A 24,154-nucleotide genomic window follows, 5' to 3' on the forward strand; every position below is an offset into this window, starting at 1 on the left:
GGTAGTCCCCAGAGACAAGATCACGTTAATTACGTACCAAGAGGCGCATCTTGGCAAGCGATCGGATCGCACAACAAATTCCTCGCGGATGTGTGTGACAGGTTGGGCAAGTGGTGGCAAACGTTTCGCTGGTTGGAAGAAGGATTTTTACGACTGGATTGCAGCTAATAAATCGTTGCTGGATGCCTTTTTCGTCTTGCATCGATCGCTGTTTGATCGCGCGCGCCATTCGTAATGGACAGCTGAATACGCGATAGACGTAGATGGAAACTTCGCGCTGCCAGTTGCGGTATGGTTCCCCAATTGACCTGTATTATTTAATGGTTCGAGCGTCGCTTCCTCGGTGCAAACATTAAGATTTATGCCTCCACCGATTGGTAGTGGTCGTGAGAATTATTCTGCTGCCGTTGCTGCCGCTGCTGCTGCTGACGACGGTCAGTATCCCAATAAGGCATGGACGTTATTATGGCCTATTTTGCGCCTTTCCAATAGACCAAGTGAGTAAGCGGGTGTGTCAGTGTGTGTGTGTGTGTGGGTCCATAGGAGTGAGGTTTGGGTTCACACCTTTGTTCGATTGCCGCCACCACATGACTCCGTCAAGTAAGCAGGGGCTCGCGGCTCGGCCGAACAGTGCGTTTATATAAACGAGCGGAGTCCACTCTTTCACAGCAAGAAAACCAAATTGAAAAGAAAAGCTCTAGCATAACAACACACCACACAACGCAACACAATAAAACGTGCCTCATAACGAGAAATAAGCATATATTATTAGCTACAAGAAATGAAAAAGGCTCTACATCACGCTACAGCGCTAACGAATAGAATTGCTATTGGGATACACACCTTCTGATTTTCTATAAAACTGATAATTCATTATCTTTAATTTAGCGTAAATTTTGGCGGCGTGTTTGGTGCGTACACGAATTGTTTTTTTTTTACTTTGGGAAAATTTTGAAACTCGGAACCGCTGCGACTTTTTTCTGTTTCGTTTGGCAAAGCCTGTTTCTTCTTCTAGCTAAATTTGCGTAAGACAAGCGTAAGCCTTATTTTTTTTTTTTTTGCTTTGAGGTCACACTCTGGTTTCTGGTCGAGGTCGTGACTACTCACAGACGCGCTCGTTTTGGGGTTTGCTCAATGCCTGCCGGAATCGGACGTTATCGCTTACCTGGGAATGGAGAAAAAGAAAATAAAAAACGTTATTAGTATCAAAGACACGAATCGATGGCTGGATAGGGAATCTTGTTCAACAAGCACTTTATGGTTTGGATCGGAAAAACAAGACTCTTCAATTAGAACGGCTGCCTAATGGCATCGTTCTAGCGTCCACATTACAGCTAGCAAAGCCATAAATATCGTCCATTATACCCCCGACCCACCATCCCATCCCATGGGGGGAGGGATAAACAGAAGCTACAGCCACCATAGCGTCGGTAGTAAAACTCCCACTCCCAAAAGAAGCCGCTTTTCTCGGGTTTCTAATGGTTTAATAAAATCGAACTTAATTACACTCAGTTTTATGACATCAACATCGATCTCGAATGGTCATCTCGCTAGGAGCCGTGATCGCCAGAGTCCAAAGTAAACACATATACACACACACACTCACATTCCTCACATGTCCCATTGAAACCCATGCGGCGTAATCTCAGAAAAGCTTTCGGAGGACTGGGGGAGTGTTTATTGTAAATGTTTATTGGAGCGATATCTTGTCTACTGCTCAAATCAATTTGCAGCCAAAGGCTCCCCAGCCGGGCCCCGAAAGAACCGAATACATTATCAAACCATATTTATATGTGTTTATTGCACTACATTAGTAGACAAGAAATCAATTCTCTCGCTTTATGGTTTATTATTGGTCACGGTCCGGTCCGCTTTCGGTGGGGGCAATAGGGCGTCCGGTCTTCGACCGATTACGCGCTTCTTCCCCGTCTGGCGGCTGCCACGGTGAGATTAATTTTATGAGCTCGATAATTGCGGTGGCCAAATCTCGCTCCTCCCTCCCCCTCAGTGACCGTTGTAGAGTGGAGCCGGATTGGCATTCGTCGGTGATGATTCCCGTGGGCGGATGCTGATGCCGGTCGTGTTGGGTGAGTTTATGGCGCGCTAGAACGGACCTCGAGAAAAGGTAACTATGTTTGGGTTGGGATCGTGGAATTTCGCACGCAGAGTCTGTCTCACACCGCTGGTCCCCTCTCGCGGTGCAAATTGGGTTCGAACGCGATTTCGGAACCATCTGCTCCGCGAAAGGTCATTGGGAATGCAAATGCTTGTGGATCGTCATCTGCGGGGTTTTAGGCCGACACAGCTGGTGTCACATAATTTGGGAGCTTATAATCAAGCGGGGATCTAGAGACAAAAAAAGCCTCCAAAGTTTGAAGCTATGAGCGGGTGAAATATGTTGCTAAGAGGCTTACGCTACTAATGATATACGGTAAGAGATTGTGTAATCTTTTCTACTCCATCATGTCGCCGAATTAGGAGATGGGAAATGTCCATTGCAACTGTTTACCATATTACAATGTTACCAAAGCCACCGATTAGCATATATTTATCCAATGAGAGAAAACTATATTCATATTTTGACCCCACCAATCATTCGATACGATGGATTCGGGAGTAATCACAAACCAAGTTCTTTGATTGTTTGTTTTGTATTAATGTTGGTTAATTTAGCCTAATGTTTTCGTTTCTTCTTGTGAAGCTGACCGAATATCAACAACAACAAACAAAGTATTTCTAATCTAATTTCAAGTTTTTATTTCGTGATTACTCAATTGTTATCAAAAGACGATGTTTGTTCATTTAGCTAATAGGTTCAAATTGCTCGAATTAAGTTGCTCCGCTTCGAATACATCTTTTTATTACAGCCTTAAAGCGATGCATTCTGGAAGAAGTATGTGCTTTTTTGGAGCATAGGTCTGCTAAATTCAGTACGCCTATTGTAATTATTAAAAAATATTCTTGGATTTTTTCTATGAATGAAGCCGATAATTTTTTTGTTCCAAGTGGAAGAAAGAAATTCAAAGGAATAACTTACTTACTTACTTATAGGATTAAATTGGATAAGACTCAGTTACATCTACTTTTTCATTCGTGAGCTGGCTCCCGGGAGTGCCACAGACATTTAGTTTGATCTTTAGAAAATTACACACAAGTTACAACCTACCCACGTTTCCTACAGTGTAGTTTTAACTAAAATATAAATCACTCCAAAATAGTTTCAATATCTCTCCATTGCAATCCGAAATTCAGTTCATACAGTTCATAGTTCATTCAGTATAACTCAGTTTAATAATTATTAATTAATCTACAAATACAAAAAAAATAACTTCTTTTCTCCACTTATCTGTCATGCAATGAGCTGCTCTGCCTATGTATGTGCCATTTCCCTTATCTAACCTCTGGGTCAGTAACAACGGCAAGGTTGCCAAAAATTTGAATCTAAAACAGGTCCAAAACTTGACAAATATCATCGAACAACCATCGTATTCGCCTGATATGGCTCCGTTTGACATTTGTTGTCTCTTTCTGAAATACAAATTTCCAAACCCTTTTCAGTTGAATCGTGCAATAAAAGAGAATTTCCGAGGAGAGTGGGAGTCGAATCCGTAGAAAAATGTTTAAAAATATGTTGATAGTTGGATTATTCGTTGGGAGAAGTGTAATATTGTGGAAGCCCTGTGGCCGATACGATAAATTTGAATGGGTAATGACAAGTTTTTGTTTTTATGACTAATTCCTGGCACTTTTTCAGCTGAAATTTGTTCAATTTGGATCGAATATGAAATAACTGAAATAACTCAACTACCGAGGAAAAATATGACCTGATTTTGCTTAAACCTCGTATTTTTATTTTTTTCCGAAAAATTTCATCTGCGTATTTTTTATTTACGTTTAAATAATTTATTAAATGATGAGACTTTTTACATTACAAGATCACTTATCGAACGACTACTGTACTGTTCAATGAATTTTCTTAAATAATGCAGGACAGCACCAGATGTCGAAAACACTGAAAAAATTCTGATTTTGTGGTGTTGATAACGTTGTTTTTTATATGATTTTTGAAAATTTGATACTTTTTCACATAGCATATCAAAAGATCAGAAATGTATGTACAGGCAAGCCTGTTTTTTTTGCGGTGGATAGGGACCACATAAAAAAAGTTTCCTGAAGAAAATAACTCAAATCCTAATGATTTCATCCAGGATCAACATTCGATTTCCTTTTTTCACATTAGTAAGCGGCCTACTCACTTGCGCAGATTATAAAATCAACTCTTTGCTCTCTCCACTACGCTTTTACTGACACCTTAAAACAAACAAAACATGAGAATGGGAATTAGCTGACACAGTCCCTGTGTAGAGCGATGAAATACATAACAAAGATAGAAAAAAAATTAATGACCGATGACTTCATTTTTTTCAAAAACCGCGCAAAAAGTCACACAAAAAAATCGCTTCAAAAGACTGCACAAAAACAGGTTTTACTGTACAAGATGTCAGTATAAAAAATCCTCAGCGACAGAGATTAACATTTAAATCTAGTACTGCTATAGTGAAGAGATAAAGCCGTGAAGGTTTATTGGGCGTTCTTTAACTAGTCTACTCTTTAACTGATGCAGCCCAGTTCAAAAGCAGTATCATGTATCAATAATAGACGTTATTTTCATGTGTAGTCAAAATAGATTTGATTTTATTAAGTAAAACACATGACAAAATAATGTGTGTCAATAACGAAAATGTAATATGAATGCAAAATATATTTTTGAAATTGTCTGTAAAAAAATCAGTTTTCTAATAATGATATAAACCTCTAGTCCGGCACCTCGAAAATCACGAAAAATGAATATTTTGAAGTTTCCCCATGAATGTAGATAATTCAGGCGCAGTTGCTTTTTTAATTTAGAATACGTTGCATTTTTGGTGAACAAATTCGAAAATCGCCCACGTTGTTCGGAAACTATAAATTTCAAAAAATGAGCACCGAAATATCTTTCATTTGTCCTTAAAAATCGGCAAATCGATTGAGCAGGCGAAAAGTTACATGTTTTCAAATATGAGCGTACACCCAGGTTTTTTTACGAGGTTACGTATACGCGGATTTTCCAATTAATCTGATTTTTTACGCGAATTTTCGAAACAACGCGTTTTTTTACGCGGATTTTCCAATTAACGCGGTTTCTTTTAGGCGGATTTTCTCATTAACGCGGTTTTTTACGCGGATTTTCCAATTAACGTGTTTTTTACACGCGATTTTTTTTTACGAGTTACGTATCCCCGCGTAAAAAAAAACCTAGGTGTATTGGTTAAAAAAAATAATTCGGACCGGCTGACATCAATTTAACTTCCAACAAAAGATCTTTTTTTTCACATGAATTCAGAAATACACTGAAGCCGCTTTTTACACAGGTTTAAGGAATTTACTCGATTGATGTACTAGATGTGTTTTGTTTGGCCATTTACGTGGATTTTGGAATTCACACGGTTTTTTACAAGGATTTCGGAATTAACGCGTTTTTTTACGCTCATCAACCGCGTAAAAAGTGACGCCAGTGTAAACATATTTTATGTGCTAATTGATGTGACTGCTTACGAAATAAGTTTGTATTGTATAACTGATTAGTAGCTGAGAGATAAAGTAGAAACAGATATCATGTAAAAAAATTCAGTCAATCAATTGTTAGAATATGGGTTACATTTTACACTAATAATTCATTGTTTGTTAAATTTTTACGCGGATTTTGGAATTTACGTGATTTTTTTTACGCGCCACGTATCCCCCGCGAAAAAAGCGACTCCAGTGTATAACGAATTCAACGTATTCAAAAAGAATCAAGTTTGTAACGAAATTTAGTCCAATACCCACAGAATGGATAAATTTTGTCAAACATGATCATTTTGATCACTTAAAATTCCTACTTGTGGTGAGTTTCTAAAGTAAAAAAAAAATAGGTTCACAACTGCAACATCTATACTGAGGCGGAGTTTGAGCGCGTTCTGTGATTCAGCTCGTTTACAGTGCTTCATTTTGTCTGATCATGTCAAGGTGCTTTTACGATTAATGGAAATATCGAACTATGAATTTGTCTCCATAGTTTTGTATCGAAAAGTGTTTTGAAAACGGCCAGCATTGTTAGAAACGAATTTATTTAACGCACAATATTACAAGATAATCATTTTGAATGAATTTTTGCTATTAAACCTACATCATTGAACAACCACCGTATTCATCTGATATGGCCCCGGCTTACCTAGCATTTCAAGGCACATAAGAGAAGACGTGGGAGAGATTTTGCTGCAAAAACTGAAGTCCGTTTCAAGGAATGGATTATAAATTGTTGTTTCATGTCATGTTATAAGAGGCCTTGTCTCCGCCCAGATTGGTTTCTGAACGGAGTTCTAGAGTCGTAGAGAGCAAACTGGCTACCCGATGATTGAGATATGCTGGGATCGCATATAGTCAAAGTTGATCTATACTGATCGATGGTTTTATTGCGACTCGCTATAACACAATTGCTTTTTGTATAGCTAATCCGTTTTCCACATGTTCCTTTCTTATGACAATTCGCTTGTTATTGTTCGTTTGTTCTGAATTGTGGTTGGTATAATGATTGTTCTTGCTAACAGTTATTAACTTTCTTATTAATTTTGTGCTCCAGACGTGGATCCAGTTCTGTTGATGTTTGATGTTTTGTAGTGTTTTGACGTAGGACTACGTCTTTCATTTCTATACCGGGGTGTAAAATCAAAGTTTCGAAAATGAAAGCGTTACGCCGGAGACCGAGATTTTGAGCGTTAATAGCTCCTAAACAACTGAACGAAATGGTATGACAAACACTTCATTCGAAAGATAAAATGTCTACGCGTTATATACTTGTTACTTTTTGATCCAAAAACTTGTTTCAATAGCCTTAAAATCGCTTTCAAAACCGGCTATTGAAATCACCAATCGGTATATAAGCGAGCGCCGCTCGGAAATCCACTCAGTTATAATTGAGCAACGATTGAGGTACTATCGCAGGAATGAATGGATGCTTCCCTAACACAGACTTCAAAACTATGGAGCCTGGGGAAATCGGCATTGTAAAATAGATGCAAGCAGCGAGTACTTTTGTACTCGTTTGGCTTTTGCAAATATGAATGTTTCCCACCGACTACAAAACCATGGAGCCAAGGGAAATCGGCATTGCCAAATAGATATAAGCAGTGGGTACTTTTGTACTCGTTTGCGTTTCTGCAAATCGGAATATTTCCCTAACACAGACTTCTAAACCATAGAGCCAGGGGAAACTGGCATTGCAAAATAGATGTAAGCAGTGGATACTTTCGTACTCGTTTGCGCTTTTGCCAATCGGAATGTTCCCCTAACACAGACTTCAAAACCATGGAGCCAAAGGAAATCGGCATCGTAAAATAGATACAAGCAGCGGGTACTTTTGTACTCGTTTGCGTTTTTGCAAATTCCGATTTGCTAGCACAGCCTAACACAGACTTTAAAACCATGGAGCCTGGGGAAATCGGCATGGCAAAATAGTTTGCGTTCTTGCAAACCTGAATGTGTTTTCCCAACACAGTTTCCGAAACCAATGAGTTGGGAAAATCGGCATTCCAGATCTCGGCAGTACTTTTTATACCCCCATGCATTTTTACACTCCGGAATGCGTTTTGCTAACACGGTCTACAAAAGCGGGTACAAATGTAACGCTTTGGCTCGGTTATTCAAGACTGCATGCCCCTTCATGTCGCCAGCTCACTGAATTTGTACGCATACCGTTTGATGGTTAGGCAAAATGTTGATAAACATTTGCTGCGATAACCACTACCATAATGCATGAATTGACCTAAATTAGGATTTGTTTGCAATTGAGTTCATAGATTGTTTCATTCATTCACTAGTTTAATGAATAATTTGAAGAACTAATGAATAATCAATAGTTCTGCGCAGCGGTGATATCGTACCCAATGAGGAACATAAGAAGTGCGATTATTGCTAATTGAAAAAACACAAATGATTACTAAGCCAGTCCTACGTCAAGCTTGCGGTTATATCATAGGTATAACCCATCCATAGTTTTGGTGTTGAGTGTTTTGTAGTTTTTTTTTTGCGAATAAAGTGTTTCGAAAAATAAAATGTGTTTTCCTTTTATAAGTAGATTATCCCACTGGGCTGCAACAGGTCTACTTTGATACTATATAAAACAATCATAAATATTCTGTTTTATTGATCAACTTCCGGTACTTTTTAGACAGAATATAGACCACTGTATTTCTTTTGGGATCTTTGAAATTGTTTAATGCACAAATCTCATTTTTCGTAGGATTACGTATGTGTCGGGGTACAACATAGAAACATAAACCAAGAGATCGAAAACGTCACGAAAAGTTGTTTGCTTTGGGCACTCTCGTACCCGAACGAAAGAATATGAAAGAGTTCGCACCAAGTAGGATGAAGTCATTCATTCACAAGTAATCGGACCAGAAATCAGTCAACAGCTAAATGGAGGTATTGTCTGAAGCGTTTCTTTACAAAGACTCTTGCGACTGGCATAATCGCATCCATTTAATTCTTGAGCTAACAGGATTTCAAAGGGTAAAGATTTGGTTTCTAATTTCCCATTTACTTACATGACCTTCTTAAAGTAGCAGAATATTTGAGCACAGTCCGTCCCAGTGACTGATCGCTTGAAGCCATAATCCAAGTGAACCCAACCCAATGTTCTAAGACAACAAAAAAATGGAAATTGATGAACGAAAAATTTTATTTTATTTCGATGAATAATTAACTGCGTTAATTCATTTTTGTTTTTGAAGTTCTTGTGTCACTATGGAGAAGGACATGTGATAAGTGTTTCTGCCTAAAAAGTTGTTACCTACTGGGATTGTTCAATGAGATATGTGCCCTAGAAAGAAAAAAATCTTTTCAAACAATATTTACTCAAGAAACTTCCGGTTGGTGCCGATTATTCAACTGCCAAACAAACAACAATTCTTCAAGCGATAAATTATACCCTCCAAACGAAATTCCGTCCTGATGTTTCGCACCAATCAATGCGGGTGAGTTATTTTTGCCAACTGCGAAATAACCAAAAAATCGTTAATAAATTCGAAAAGTAATAAATACATTCGACCGAGCCGAGATTTTCGTTTCCAATTTTATGTCTACCCAGTTGTCATTAGCATTCCTATGGGAGTTTTGGGTCAAAAAGAGCTTCGCACACAATAGGCAAAAAGCGCACCCGAGTGGGAGAGAGAGAGAGAGAGAGAGAGAGAGAGAGAGAGAGAGAGAGAGGGAGAGCTAATTAATTAATATTCTAAAACCATAAATATACGACCGATCCCAGCGCTGAAGGATTCCTGCAATGTGTGACACTTGTTCCTTCGCGCGAGCAAAGAAAAAAGCGGATTGAAGGCAAAACAAACCTTCAAAGAAACAATCTGCCCCTGCTTCCTTGAAATTAATTAATTAACAAATATCGAAACGACGGCCTGAAAAAAATACGATCGAAGAAAAATGTGCTCCGAACTTTAAAAGAACATAAATAAAGTAGCAGTTAACATCTCGAGTTTGGAAACGTCTGCAGGACAACGATCCGACGGTCGAGATACCGATTTTCTTTCGTGAAAGTCCGACGTTTGTATGCTAACATATTCCATCATGTTGAAATTAGTTTGCGTCTCCAACTCCCCTCTCCCTTCCTCGTGGCGCAGCATCCAAAATCTTGCAGTGAATAGAGAAGCGTGATTGTCCGCTCGAGAGGGGGAAAAAATTCCAATCGATTCAAGCACTTCTCGGCAGACTTGGCAGACGCGGGTTTTGAAGGGGGAGGCGCGAGTGTTTGAGGAGGCTCGATATCAGTCAACCTAAATCTCGCAGCCTCTCTCTCTAGAATCGCCATGATGGACCATCGACGAGTGTGCACTAGAAGGCAGCTACTCGTAGCAACAATACCAAAACATTGAGAATGACGTTTTCAGATGTTGTTTTCATGTTTGGTCACCGCCCCTCCGCCCCGCGCCCCTTCCACGTCTTTCAGACTCGATCCGATGGGTGCTCTACCGAGAAGAGGCTGCTGCTGTCGGTGTTTCGGAGCTTCCAAAACGGTGTTTCTCGCGCGCCAGTGACTTGTTTCATTAATTCCGACCGTCCGACCGAGGCGCGATCGTTTGGAGCTAAACAAAAATCTAGATAACAACATAATTTTTGTGAATGTTGAAAAAACACACAAACACACACGCTGAAAAAAAACATCGCCACTAGAGTTGGCCGGTGGAAATTGTCGAAAACTAGCAACGAAATCGGTACGCGAGATGCTGAGATGGAAGGGTCTACGATAGCGGTCTCGAAATGAAAGGTAACCGCCACAACGGTGAACTAAAAGGGAGCGCGAGGGAGGCAAAAAACCTGTTAGAACAGAATCTAAATTGAATTTAAAACGAAATTACACCAATAAACATTAGCTTTATCATGTTTACTGGAAGTTATACTATTGCTTAGAGTTCGTTTTTACGGACAGCGCTCGCCGCTGGTCCCCCAACCAGCGGGGAAGTGGTGGAAAGTGTTTCGGCAGTTACGGAGATAACATTCACGATGCTTACGGGGCGAGCTTTTAATGAACTTCGGCGAAGTCCCGAAAACCATTTCATTCATATTTTTGTGTGTGTTTTTTTGTTCTGTGGGAGAAATGATTCAAACCGACAGCCGTTTAATTTCGAATCGTCTACTTCGGGCACAATTTAGAATGCTAATATGAAATTGAATAAACATTAGCGCGCGAAACGCAACACAACGCGAGCGAAGGGAAGCCGAAATCCGTTTTTATTTTTAATCAGAATAATTATTTAATTAACTTCGAGTGTGTATGCTTGAGAGGTGCTCTTCGCACCAACCACTGACCATTGACCATTGCCGACAAGCGACAAGCGGCAAAGAAAGTTTTGTGTTTGATTCCAAGCACAAGATAAGAGACTTCCCACCTTCCCGCGCCCGACAGTCAGTGGGACAGCCAGAAGCAGTCACAAGAGACGTAATGGCTACCGAAAAAATAAAACGGAAAGATTAATGAAAGTGAAATAGTCATCGTTTTGGAGCGTCTTATCTCTGTTCCTCTATCAGAGCCACACGATCATCACGAGAGGGGGCACGAGAGATAGAGATTACAGTTTAATTTGAAGCGTCGCATTTAGCGTTGTGACGCGCGTTTGCGATCGCCTGATGCTCCCCCCAACTGCTGGTGCTGCTGCCGATGAGCCTCAAAAGCCCTCGGGGGTTTCTGGAAAGTGGAACATCATCTTCAGCTCGGGAGGAAATCGCGCGCGTTGGGGAAAAGTGCGAGTGACGAGGGGAGGGTCACGCCAAGGTGACAGTTGATGCTGTGCTTCGCCTTCGCGATTTATGTTCCGCGAGGAGTAGAAGTTTTTTTTTCTTGCTTTTCGTTTTTGTGTGCCGCCATCGCTGATTCCCTTTAACTCGTGAAAATAGCCTGCGGTGGCAATAGATTATGCTAAATGGTCGGATGATAACGGAGAGACTGGAGTGGGGGCGCTGTGTGCGCCGGAGAGAAATGAGCGTTAATGCGATTAGGCCATAACCATGATTTTTGCTCGGTGTGTTACTCTTTCAGCAGGAGCAGCGGCGACGGTAGCAAAGCCTGGAGGTTTCACGATGCGAGAAGAAAGAACTGTCGATGGTTCGGCTGGAGAGGGTTTTCCATTACTGGGAATGTAATGATGGCCAAATTGTTTGGGATAATTGATGGAGGATGAGCAAAATATGAAGCTAGACAATTTTGATGATAAAATCGTTATTATGTTTTTTGACTTAAAAAAACTTTGTTCATACAGTACTGGACAAAATAAAGTATTCAGCCACTAATGTTGAACTCCCTGTATCTTTTCTAATATAAGGTATATGAACTCCATAAATTCGGAAAATTGCACTATTTTTGATATACTAACGATTGGTGTAATAATTTTGTCAAAAAATTTCATATGTTATTCACACTAAACCATTATTGTAGTTGAACTCTATATTCGCGTGGTCAAGATAAATTACGCATTTTTAATATAAACATAAATAGATTACTATTTCTCAGCTAAGAAAATTTCTACTTAATAGAGCCCTACCCCTCACAAGTCTAAAAAGATTCCGATCCCTGCAGAAAAAGTCAAAACTATGTGTTTGATTATTTGTTTATCATTACTAGTGCGCGGTTCGATCTGATAAGATGGGTGTTCGGGGCGGTCACAATAAACTAATATTTACAGCAGCAATTTTCCTTTTTCGCAGATCGGCACCGAAATTTTATTTATTGAATTATTACAGTTTCTTTTTAAATTTCACAATTGTTTCCTTCCAGGTCACTCAGGATTCGGCGGTTATTTGAAAGATATCAGAACATCAATGAGTTAACATTATAAAGGGTGTGTCACATCAAATTGCATCACGGAAAAAACGCTGTAGAAATTTAATTTTTAGGAATTATATCTTCAGCTTTCGCTTATAATCAGATAAGAGTGTATAGATCACGTTGGCCATGCTTCACTGTCAATTTTTCATAAATTTGGAAAAATGTCGTCGAACGAAAAAGAGCGTCGTGAATTAATCCTGTGCACTCATATCGAGAATCCGGAGTTGTCACATCGGGACATCGGTAAGATGCTGGGAATCGTCCAATCCACGGTCAGCAGAGTACTAAAACGATACTTCGAGAACCTAACCATCGACCGGAAGGTGAAGAACGGCAAAAATGGATGCTACGTCAGTGAAAAAGATCACAAGCGTGTAGTTAAGCAGTTTAGACGTGATCCGAGAAGTTCGGTCCGGGATGTCGCCAATAAGCTGAATTTGTCAAGTTCATTCGTCCAGCGGACCAAGCAGCGGGAGGGCCTGCGTACATACAAGGTTCAGAAGGCTCCTAACCGCGACGAAAGGCATAACATGGTGGGGAAGACGCGAGCCCGGAAACTGTACACCGAAATGCTGACGAAGCCGCATTGCCTGGTAATGGACGACGAAACCTACGTCAAACCGGACTTTCGTCAGCTGCCGGGCCTGTTGTTCTTCTCCGCAGAGGACAAATTCAACGTTCCGGAGGAGATTCGCAAGCAGAAACTATCCAAGTTTGCCAAAAAGTACATGGTGTGGCAAGCGATCTGCTCTTGCGGAAAGCGGAGCGCCCCCTTCGTGATGACCGGCACGGTAAACGGGCAGGTTTACCTTAAGGAGTGCCTACAGAAGCGCTTACTACCAATATTGAAGCAGCACGAGGGCCCGACCATCTTCTGGCCGGATCTCGCATCGTGCCACTATTCAAAGGACGTGTTGGAGTGGTACGAAGCCAACGGGGTCACCTTCGTGCCAAAGGAAATGAACCCGCCCAACGCGCCGGAGCTTCGCCCAATAGAGAAATATTGGGCGATTATGAAGCAGGCCCTCCGGAAGAACCCAAAAGTTGTCAAATCGGAGGCGGAATTCAAGAGAAAATGGATTTCTGTTCAAAAAAAACTACAACCTGACGTTGTACAGAACCTTATGGACGGGGTAAAGAGGAAGGTGCGAGCATATGGGCTTGGGCTCGAAGTATGAATAAAAAGAAAATGCCAAAAGTTGTTTAATAGTTTTTATTTTACTGTCTAAAATCTTCAAAAGGATCGGTCTACTGGGCGAATTTCTACAGCGTTTTTTCCGTGATGCAATTTGATGTGACACACCCTTTAATTCAATTTTACAATTCATAGACCAAAAAACTAGAAGAGGAACAGAGTGCGAAGTCGGAAACTTCAAGTGATTTTTAACTGGCCAATTCTGGATGTTTCTGGTCAATAACTAGCTTCAAACGGTCCAGTTGTTGGCAGTAGAGATCTCAATTTAGTGCATGTGCACTAAAACAGGAAAAAAATTATTTGCACGTATTTTTTTTTGTTACAGCATCGCACATTTTCAGCGGTCTGGTTGTACTTTCGTCTTTATTGAAAAGAAGTGTAAAATGTATGGAGTTTTCTTTCTGGTGACTTTCACTCACAACTCAATGGAACAAACAAAAAACAGCAACTTGAAATTGAAGGATCGATATTGCGCAATATATCGATCTCAATAGCCACCTATCGAAAAAATGATGAATCGCTTTTTCCCCAACTTAGTATATAAATGTCGTGTCACGGTGTTTGCGGTCGAACTCCTCCGAAACGACTCGACCGATTTTAATGGAATTATACACGAAAAACTTGGTGGGCATGAGGATAGGTCGTAAAAGAAAAATATTTTTTTTCAGAATAAATTTGTTTTGTTTTTTTTTAAGTTTGACTTCAAAATATACACGTTACGCCACGTTACGTGCAAATATGCATACGTTATTACAACCGCAATTTTTTCACCATCTTATGTTTATCCCCAATTTTTGACGTAGGACTACGTCTTTGATTTCTATAAATGGGGATCACTCTACGAAAAATGTAAAAATAAAATTTTTTGTAAAACACGTGAATAATCTAGCGAATAAGATGGGTATGTTTTTTATTAGATTATACTCGCAGTTTGCGCTGTAACAAACAACATGGTTGCATTAGGATTTTCATTATTGAAATTAAATAAGGTTTTCTGCAAAGCTTTGAATTTTCAATTTAATGCATTTTGTGTGTGTGTTGTGTTTATATACTTTCTGTTCATCAGAAAAAATACAGAGGAAGCAGAAACAATTCATGAATTGGGTAAGGAAAATGAAAAAAAAAACCATTTTTTCGTTGCTTTCAATTCATTGCCTGGCCTATTGCATGTAAGGGAGGTGGAGGTAAAACGGACATATTAAGAAGAACTTGAATTATATATTTGGGAACTCATCTTTATCGATCGCGAGAGGAATAATTTTATTCAACCAAGGTCTGAATTCATCACGAATGTCCGTTGAATGGTGAAAAATCGAATTAATCCACCTAGAAGTGATATCGTGCTATTCAGCAGTATAAATGGACAGACCCTCAACTACTTTGCTTTTGGTTCTAGTCAGCTTCCAAACAGTCCACATCTGGCGATTTGATTCCTATTTATAGACGCAGGACATTTCTTAGGAACAGATTAAACAGACTTTTCACAGTTCATCTCACTTCCAATGTCAACTATCCGTTTTACACCACCGGTACTATATTTTTCAATAATTTTAATTTTCCACTCAAAAATGAATTCACTTTTCCGTACATACCTAATATCGTTTCTCTGTTAACTCACAAACCGAAATGTAACTATCAGCGAATTGAATTTTGATATTAGACCACTCAAAATGCTTGATATCGAAGCAGCGAAAATTACATCCACACGCGGCATCATTAATGATTTTCGGTTTTTGTTTCCCTTTTCCACTTTTGATCAGTATTCATTGCCATTGGGTGGCTTAAATATTATAGAATAACATGTAGAAGGTATCCTCATTAACAGTAATTTGAAATTCGAAATGTAACTATACAAACCAACCACCTGTCCATATTACCCCCACTGTCCGTATTACCCGCGGTTCCTCTACGTGTTATCGTCATTACCGGATTGTTGTGAAAATTAAAAAAATGGCGATATGAGAATGCGATGATTGCCGAATTTCTCGAGAAGCTACCTAAATATCTACGCACGAACTATGAAGACTGTGGGAATTGGGTAGAAAAAAGAATTTGTCCAAAGACGAACATTGATTCAAAATAGGTATCAACAGGTATGTTTACTTTGTATTCAGCATACATTTTTAGCTGATGTTTATTTCGGCAGGTGCAAATGCTGTATCAAAAATGCATCGACAAGATGATAGAGTTCTGAAAACAGGCTATCTGGAGCGATGAAAGTAAATTTGAGTTCATGAAGAACTGTTGAAAGCTTTGGTAAAAGCCCTTGAAAGTATGCCTCAGCGCATGCAATCCTTGATTTAAGCTAGTAGAATCAGTTTAAATATTGAATTCCTGAAATGCGTACTTTATTTTATCCAACAGAAAAATAACAATTTCTCCGTTTAAGTTTTTGTATCGTTCACATCCAACATCCAAGTACACCTCCAGTACTGTCTTTTTAGAACACTTTGAATATCCATCTGCCTTAGATTCTACCAAAATCAAGAAAGTTTGAGAATAACTCAGATGCGTACTTTATTTTTTCAGTACTGTACTTCCCAGATAGAAATGAAATACTAATGACGCTACTTCTGCGTGAAAATCGGTACATATTCATCAGTTTCAATTCATTTCAAAGTTTTTTCAAACCTGAATCTACGTTTAAAGGCCGGATAATATTATCTCCTGAAGCTAACCTCCGCGGCAAAGAAGCGTGATTACTGTTTACCGCCTTTAAAAGCGGCACTATCATTTCATCGTCCTGTACTTTAATAGCATCACTTAACAGAGTTCAATTCATGCGGCGATAAATCGTGGTAATGATACAGTTGTACAGTGTCTCTGGCATTTTTGGTTGCCGTTCGCGTGGGCGGCTAATCGTGAGCTTATTTTGGCCGGAACCATTACCCTTTGATTATCTTGTTATGAAAAGATAGGGAGAAAGTGCGGCTCGCTAGTAACAACGCCGAGCCGAGCGAAGGAAGATGACATTAAACAATCCCAATTCGGGCTTTAATGGCGCGAAAAATAGCCACCCTTAAAAGGCTCAATTGTTCCGGGCATCATGGATGATGATGATGATGTTGATGACGGTTATCACCATTATCCACGGATTTGGATCTGAGCGGCAGCTGGATGCGTAACTAGGGCTCGTTTTGAAAAAAAAAACAATTTCAGATTCACGCGTGCGATCGTGATGGACAAAAACCTAACAAAAATGAAACAATTTAGATCGCCGGATTCGATCGATCACGCGAGAGGAAGCCGTAACGGAAAACGTCCGCGCGTTGGATGACAAGCTTCTTCCCGCACTTGACGCAGGCCCCGGAGTGAGGCACTTCTGAAGAGTGCTCTTCGAATCAGCGTCGCTTCTTGTCTATCGCCACTTCTGCCACTTCTGGTGCTGCGCACTCGGAATCCGACGAACAAAAAATAGCTTGACAATGAGGAGCACATAACTATGGTCCCAAATCACCGCTGCTACCGCCGCCGTCAGAGTATCGCTAAAGTGTATTTACATAAACAAATAATAAACATAACCATTATCATAAATACATATCATTCGCTATTGTTTCCAAGCGGGGGAGAGAGCGATTCCGGGTGCCGTATTTTTTCCGCTGAATTGGTCCCTCTCGTGCTCCTCCTCGCGGTCCATCGCCACAGGTCCGCACGCTGCTTGACATAGCGAGCTACCGGAGAACGAGAGGACCTCACATGGGTTTATTATTAGTAAGCTTGGCTGGCTGGCTGGCTGACTGGCTACTCGGAAGGCTCGAATGTTTTGGGGAATATTTGGTTACAATTCACCTACCGCCGCGCGCGTAGAATGCTTACCGAAGATCGTTGTTCGTTTAATTTCTGCCTCTTTTCTCGTTATTGTTGTTGGTGTTGTTTTCTTTATTTATGTGCCGTATGAGCCCTCGAGGAGGAGACTCTGCGCTTGGTGAATTAGCATAAGCAGCGACCCAACAGCTGGCTGCATACACAACTACTGTTTACATGCTAATTGAATCAATTAACAACAAGCGTTCGTTTCGTTTCAATGTGTATTGGCTTTGTCTCGGCAGGGAGATTTTATCCCGACCTTGTTAAGTGGAATGTTTAAAGTAGTTTTCTAGCTGCTCGGCAACGCCAGCAGCAGCAACTTTTCGAATGTGTGATCTTACATTTTTACACGAAGTGCTTCGAACAGATGTTGTCTCGATTGATGTACAGTCGTCACTTCGTCGCGGAATATTTTACATACTGGACTGGGAAGTCCCGCATCATTACCGAAAACTTAACTTATGTGGGATTATTTTAATTATCCATTGTGAGTGATGTAAATTATTTTTCATTTCAGCGAGTCATTTTAGATTGTTCCGTTTTCTTTCTATTTAGGAACCATAAGGATTCATTGACGATTGAAGTTGCTCGAATGGGCTATATTATTGGCCTTATTATTGTCAAAATGTTTCATTTCGCATGCGAAAGAACGCAGACAGCTATTCAATTGGAGGTTCAATAGAACATTTAACATGGATGATAAACGATTGTACATTAATATTAAAAAAAATTAAGTACTCATTAGAAAATATCGCATATTTTTTCGAATATTTCTGTAGACCTTAATTTGATCCATATTGATCCAATCCAATTGATCACTTAATATGAACCATTTTGAAATATAAAACATCTTGCACACGTCATTGTACATTCTGTTCCCGAGCTTAAAGAATCTGTTGAGGCATGTCCTGTTGCAAAAAACATTGTGTCAATCATTGTTGATATGAAACCAAAACTGAAGTGATGACTTGGGAATTTCTAGAACATCTATTATACACGACAAAGGTATAAGATATCCCTGAACTCATTGTTTCTATATTCTTGTCAACATCAGTGATAGAAAAAATTTTGATTTCTAACTATTAAAACAAATATAAACATACCTTCAAAAAGAAATACATTCTGTCAAATATGTACCGCCATTTAAAATCATAATATAATCTACCCGCTTAACATTTTTCATTCTTTTTAAATTGTTTTCAGGAACTGGAACTACTGTCAGTGGTCTCAATGTCAATTTGGCATTTAGTTTGTTTACAGTGTCATTAAGAATGAGGTATTTTTTTATGTTCGGCGATTTTTGATATGGATATTGTGTAAATTTTCCTATTTTAAACATAGTTCCTTGTGCCGAAACGTTGAAAATGGTGCAGAATGCATTTGGTAACTCAACTATATGGAAAACACGAGTGTATAAATGGTATAAGGCATTCGAAGACGGCCACATCAAGGATGACCATCAGTTGATGAAAACAATGATAAAAAAGGAATGGTGCTCGGGAATTGTCATATATCTTTCACGATAATGTTTGTAATATTTTGGTTAATGTTATGGGCATGATGAAAGTTGCAGCACGACTAGTGGCGAAAAAGCTCATTATCCCTTGAAAATTTCATCGCAGTGGAGTGGCTGAAGACATGCTTTGAACGGTGATATGATCTGTATAGAGCACAAACTATGGATCTATAGCTATAGCTGAGGAATAGCTGTGATATCTTTTGATGAAGAAATACGTCTTTCAATAAGGGTGCCAAATCATGCAATGTTTTGTGAAATAGTGTTGTCACTGTCACTTTTTTGTGAAATAATGTTAATTTTTTTATCCAATCTGTTTTATTTTTACTAGGCTTATTTAGCAATTCAGCTGTAACAGATCCGAATTTATCGTCTACATTTTTTCTCATGTTGTATTTTACATATTAGCCATTTTTAGGCGTAAGAGTCTTCCTACTCTATCGATACACAACACATGTCGCCTTTTTTTCGGCGTTAGAATATTCCTATTGTTCGAATGTTCACAGTTGGGCTATACACATAGCGGGACTGTCGATATGAGGCTTCCATTGTTATGTTACAAATAGCGCTAATTACCGATGCAGCAGACCGTAATGTGAGCGGTAAGGGATTGGGATTACCGACACATGATGATTGTTGTGTGGACGTAGTAGCTAGAATAACACACAAAGATGGTCAGTTGAGAGTCCTGAGTTATGAGCTCATGATTGTTCGCTCAGTAGCAGACACGCAACCAATTAGGCTACGAAGACCCCCTAATGTTAATGTTAATAACTATTTTGGCGACATATTTTGATGATTTGGATACCAACCGAAACGGAATCGAATTTATCAGATGTGCTCCAATTTAAATTAACGAAAGTAGGAAAGGAGCATTCTAATTTTTCCATGTATTTATTCTGTCCATTTGTGTGCTTACCTACCCGTACTATTAATAAATTAATGCATTCGTATTGGGGACAATGTGGAGAGAAGAAGTATTGCGATTTAAGCTCCACTCTACCCCTAAATTAACCATTCGGAATTTCAAGACAGACGGTGAGGGCGTATCAAGGCCGAGAGTCTACTGAGAGTTTAATATTTATACCACACATAGAGGTTTTGCTCGATGCAAAGGATGAATGGAAGATTGGAAGATGTTGTGAACAACAGTGCAATTTTGTCCGATAGAAGCAACGCGGTTGTTCATGCTGATTTTCATGCTGTCTGATGGAGAGCGTGAAATGCGCAAATAAGGAAACAAATTGCGACATATGGCCATATGGATTGTGTATTGTTTTCGAGCTCAAGAATGAATCATCAATCAATCACATTCAGCTGCTTCCACAAAGAGAAGAGAGAAGAGAGAAGAGAGAGAGAGAAGAGAGAGAAGAGAGAAGAGAGAAGAGAGAGAGAGAAGAGAGAGAGAAGAGAGAGAGAAGAGAGAGAGAAGAGAGAGAGAAGAGAGAGAGAAGAGAGAGAGAAGAGAGAGAGAAGAGAGAGATAAAAGAGAGAGAGAAGAGAGAGATAAAAAAGAGAGAGAGAGAAGAGAGAGAACGAAAATGATACTGCACATCGATCGCATCAGCGCGATGTGCATACTTTTCGGCGCAGTGCTCCGTTCAGCGGTGCAGCGTATTTCAAGCCGCATGCGAAGGAGGAATGTTACTGCGGTGAGAGCTGTGATCTTCGGTTGAAAACTGAAGGTAATTGTTTTGCTACGGTTGCTGTCGCCGATGCCACCCTTAATTTCGTGACCATTTCGGTTCGGATTTTCTCTTGCCTTTCTGCCAAAGATGCTGTCTTGCATAATTTGAGGTTTATTTCTTTGCTAAACGATGTTTTTAGGAGCGTGGGACGCTGGAACTTGACCCTTGGGATTCTCGAAATCATTCCACTATTCTTTGTCAATCACAAACCGATGAGGGAATTATTTTCTTTTGTATTTGGCGAAAAGCATTTCACATGTAAGTTTTTGGTTTTCCTGCTATCTATTGTTAAACTCAAGTGGAACCCGTTTTCTGATCATCTGGATCTTTTCTTCAAACGTGTGGCTTCTTGAGTCACATTCAATTGATCCGCTAGTTGTTGCGTTTGAGTGTCATTTTCGTCTAAAAATGCTTGCAGTAAACTATCCTTCAACTTTTCGACGTGAGAATCGAAGATCGTGGAAAGCCTCCTGTTCCACGCTCTTCGATTTTTAGAACCATTTTGAAACCACTCAATGCGATTTTCCAAGAGGTTTTTCGCTATAAGCTTCGACGGGTATTCGCAGCAGTTCTCATCAAATGGTAGCAGAAAATCAATGCTGACCGCAAATCGTACTTTCCAGGCACAAAAATCGATATGTTCAAAGTTCTTCAAACCGTGCAATTTATTTAGTTTTTGAGTTGAAAACTGTTGCTAGATGTCAAAACAAGGCAATGATGGCAATAATGCATTATGATGAGGATTACATTGCAGTTCACTGACTCACTAACCCATCACTAACTCTATTTGGCACCGCATAAAATCAAAAATTTGAACATGTGATTCAGTCATACACATATACTCTCCACCTGACGGCATGAAAACCGATGCTGCGGTGCATCTTATCATAAAGTCTCTTAAGATTTGAGAACAAATATTCAAAAAAGATTAAAATTACAGATATCACTTCATTCACAACACATTATCAATGTTCACAGGCTTCGAGTCGGGCAAAACCTTTGTGTGTGGCTATTGGAAGCTAGCTGACTGGAACAAGAAAAAATGAAATCACAAGTGAAATGGCAATGACAGAGCTCACTTTGGTATATTCAACTTCTTTCCTTCACCTGCACTGCATTTGTATTTAGGGCAAGCGATTTATGCGTGATTGATTTACACAGTAAGTTGCGTAATATGTAAATCTTTGAAAAATTCTAATTTAATTCAGATTATAAAAATCAGTTATTAAGCAACTTTTACCGAATCACGTTACGTGAATACCGTTGTGTCTCACCTATTTTTCTGCTGATGCTCATTCTCCTGAAGTTATCCATTTACTGATTGCATTACATAACATTAGACGCTGGGATTGGGCAAACCACGGAACAAATCGGGAGCATCCTATCCGCTCCGAAAAAAAAATCAGGATAGCTGGAGCGGTAGGGTGGGGCACCTTATGTCATCTAAGGGTTTTCTCTCCTTCTCGGGCTTCCTTTCCGCTCCTGTTGTGTTTTATGATTACAATATAGTTTTTCCCTACCCTCGAGAGTGAGAGGGAAAAAACTCGAAAAAAGTTCCCCAATAAATACCGAAACTTTATTGAGTCGATAAAGTGCCCCAAAGAAAAAAGAAAAACAGTATGCTTACATTTGTTCGCCCCACTCGCTGGTGGAAATCGGACCCACAGTTGAAGAAAATTATCGCAACATTCGTGAATCGGAAGCAAAAAAAAAAAGTCTTGCCTGGGTCGGGCGCGCTTTGGTATCCTGATGACGGCGGCTGTGGCGGCGGTTAAATCCACACCGATTGGAGAGGTTATCGTAAAAAGTTGGATCAAATGAAGTTTGATTTTAGGGAGCGCATATGAACTCACCAAGAAGATACACGTGTCTTTTTTTAGCTTTCGACCGTCCAAAATTAGGGTCCTCAAACACTCACATTTCTTCGTCTCGCTCTGAGAAAGGGTGGTGATGAAATATGCGAGAACTGAGATTATTTTTTTTTCTTAATTTTTTGCACAAGGAACGTTTGAGTTTGAAAAATTAATTTCACCCATTACACCTTCCAGTGGAGAAAAATTGACAATTTCCAATTCCCTTCACACTTTGTATGTAACAGAAAACTTATTCGCTTATTCTTATTCGGGGTGGATATCATTCCACGGAACCAAGCCGATTACGGGCTAATTTCGTGCTTGATTTCTTGGAATGCAGAGCGTGACTGGGATTGGGGCGCTTTGCGTTCTTTCGGCGAATGAACAGAGGCGCCCAATAGTTGTGTCACCTTCGGTGTAAATTCATTCTTTGCGTCACGGTATCGACTTCCCATTCATTCGTGTTTGCTTAGCGTGGAGGCGTAGTGAAAGGTGAAAATTAATTCACCACGACAAAATCGCATTCGTTTCACGAAATAGGCGAGTGGTTCTGCGGATTATAACGGAAGTGGAGGCTATTTTTCCACCATTCGACCATTACCAGCTGATAGAAATTCGACTAAGGTATTCATATTGCGCTAGTTGCTTCCCACGCAATTTTAATTACGTCCAAAGAGGGCTGCTCCATGTGTAGAACAATAAAAACATGAAATGAAATGCGGCTGCCGCGACTTAATGAATTCCAAATATGCACTTTTGCCTTCATTGGCCGCGAGGGCGGTGCCGGGGGGAAGTATAAATTTATTACACGTTTCCTCTTTAAGAGAAAATGAAAAACTGCATCAGGAGTGGAACATATGCTGGGCGCAAATATATCATGCTTACCGGGTGGAAGCAGGACGCGTTGGTACGCAGACAGCAGGGAGCGCGGCATAAGATTCGAGCCATGCAATGTGCTCTGCGAAATGCTGAAATTACATTTAATTTTAAGCCGTGCGCCGAACTACGTATGGTGCGCTTTACTACCAACAAACAAGGCAACTTTGAGAACTATTACGGGACGCTGCCAAGCTGATGCCCAGCCCCAAGTGGCGCCCCCCTCCATGGTCCCTCCTTGCACCACTATCAAATAATGAAATCTAAATTAAAATTAAACAATTGGTTACTTACATCCAACATAACATAGTGAAGTAGGCGCGCATACTGAACACTTCGTAGCCTTCTTCGGACCAAAAGCCACTCTTGTACGTGAAACTCGTTAGCAGTGTTTCTTCCCTAGTTTTTTTTGGGTCAACTTGTCCAAATATGCATATCTCTCCGCGTGCGCGTTCCTGTGTACAAATTCCGGCAGCCGAGAAGACCTAAACGAAAATTCATCGCCACTCAAAAATGAACTCGGAATGCATGTGCAGTTAACTACCCCTCCAGGATAATCCGCTTACCGAGCAGATGATCGCTCGAGAGTACCACAACTTCTGCTGCACGTTGGCCGCGCGTTTGGCTATAATTACCGCCATTCATTACGAGCGAAGGCGCGGCGAATCGGTCGCGTGTACGCTATCTGCTTTCGTTCCAAGATTACATGCCGCGTTTTTGCCAAACGGTAACTGCATTTATCGCTGCGAGTCAATCTCAAACGGATCTATTTGTATTCGTACTGCCAGGGTACTGCATCGCATACTGAAC

The 24,154-nt window shown here is 40.1% G+C and overlaps 1 protein-coding gene across 5 annotated transcripts in view; it reads right to left on the reverse strand.

Moving 5' to 3' along the window:
* Positions 1 to 24,154, reverse strand: part of LOC129771634 (teneurin-m) — a 332,131-nt gene that overhangs the window by 255,347 nt on the left and 52,630 nt on the right. The window contains exon 2 of one of the 5 annotated variants that reach the window (XM_055775493.1): positions 1,108 to 1,165. The exons of 3 other annotated variants lie outside the window; for them this stretch is intronic. Coding sequence is in view for 1 of the 2 variants with exons in the window: in XM_055775489.1 (XP_055631464.1) it covers positions 844 to 874 (31 nt within the window). In the remaining variant the exon portion in view is untranslated. Of the gene's footprint in view, positions 1 to 843; positions 1,066 to 1,107; positions 1,166 to 24,154 lie in introns of those variants that run through there. One more of the 5 variants, XM_055775489.1, reaches the window with a different exon arrangement.

Source organism: Toxorhynchites rutilus, chromosome 2 (assembly GCF_029784135.1).
Source record: "Toxorhynchites rutilus septentrionalis strain SRP chromosome 2, ASM2978413v1, whole genome shotgun sequence".
In the NCBI taxonomy this organism is placed as follows: Eukaryota; Metazoa; Arthropoda; class Insecta; order Diptera; family Culicidae; genus Toxorhynchites; species Toxorhynchites rutilus.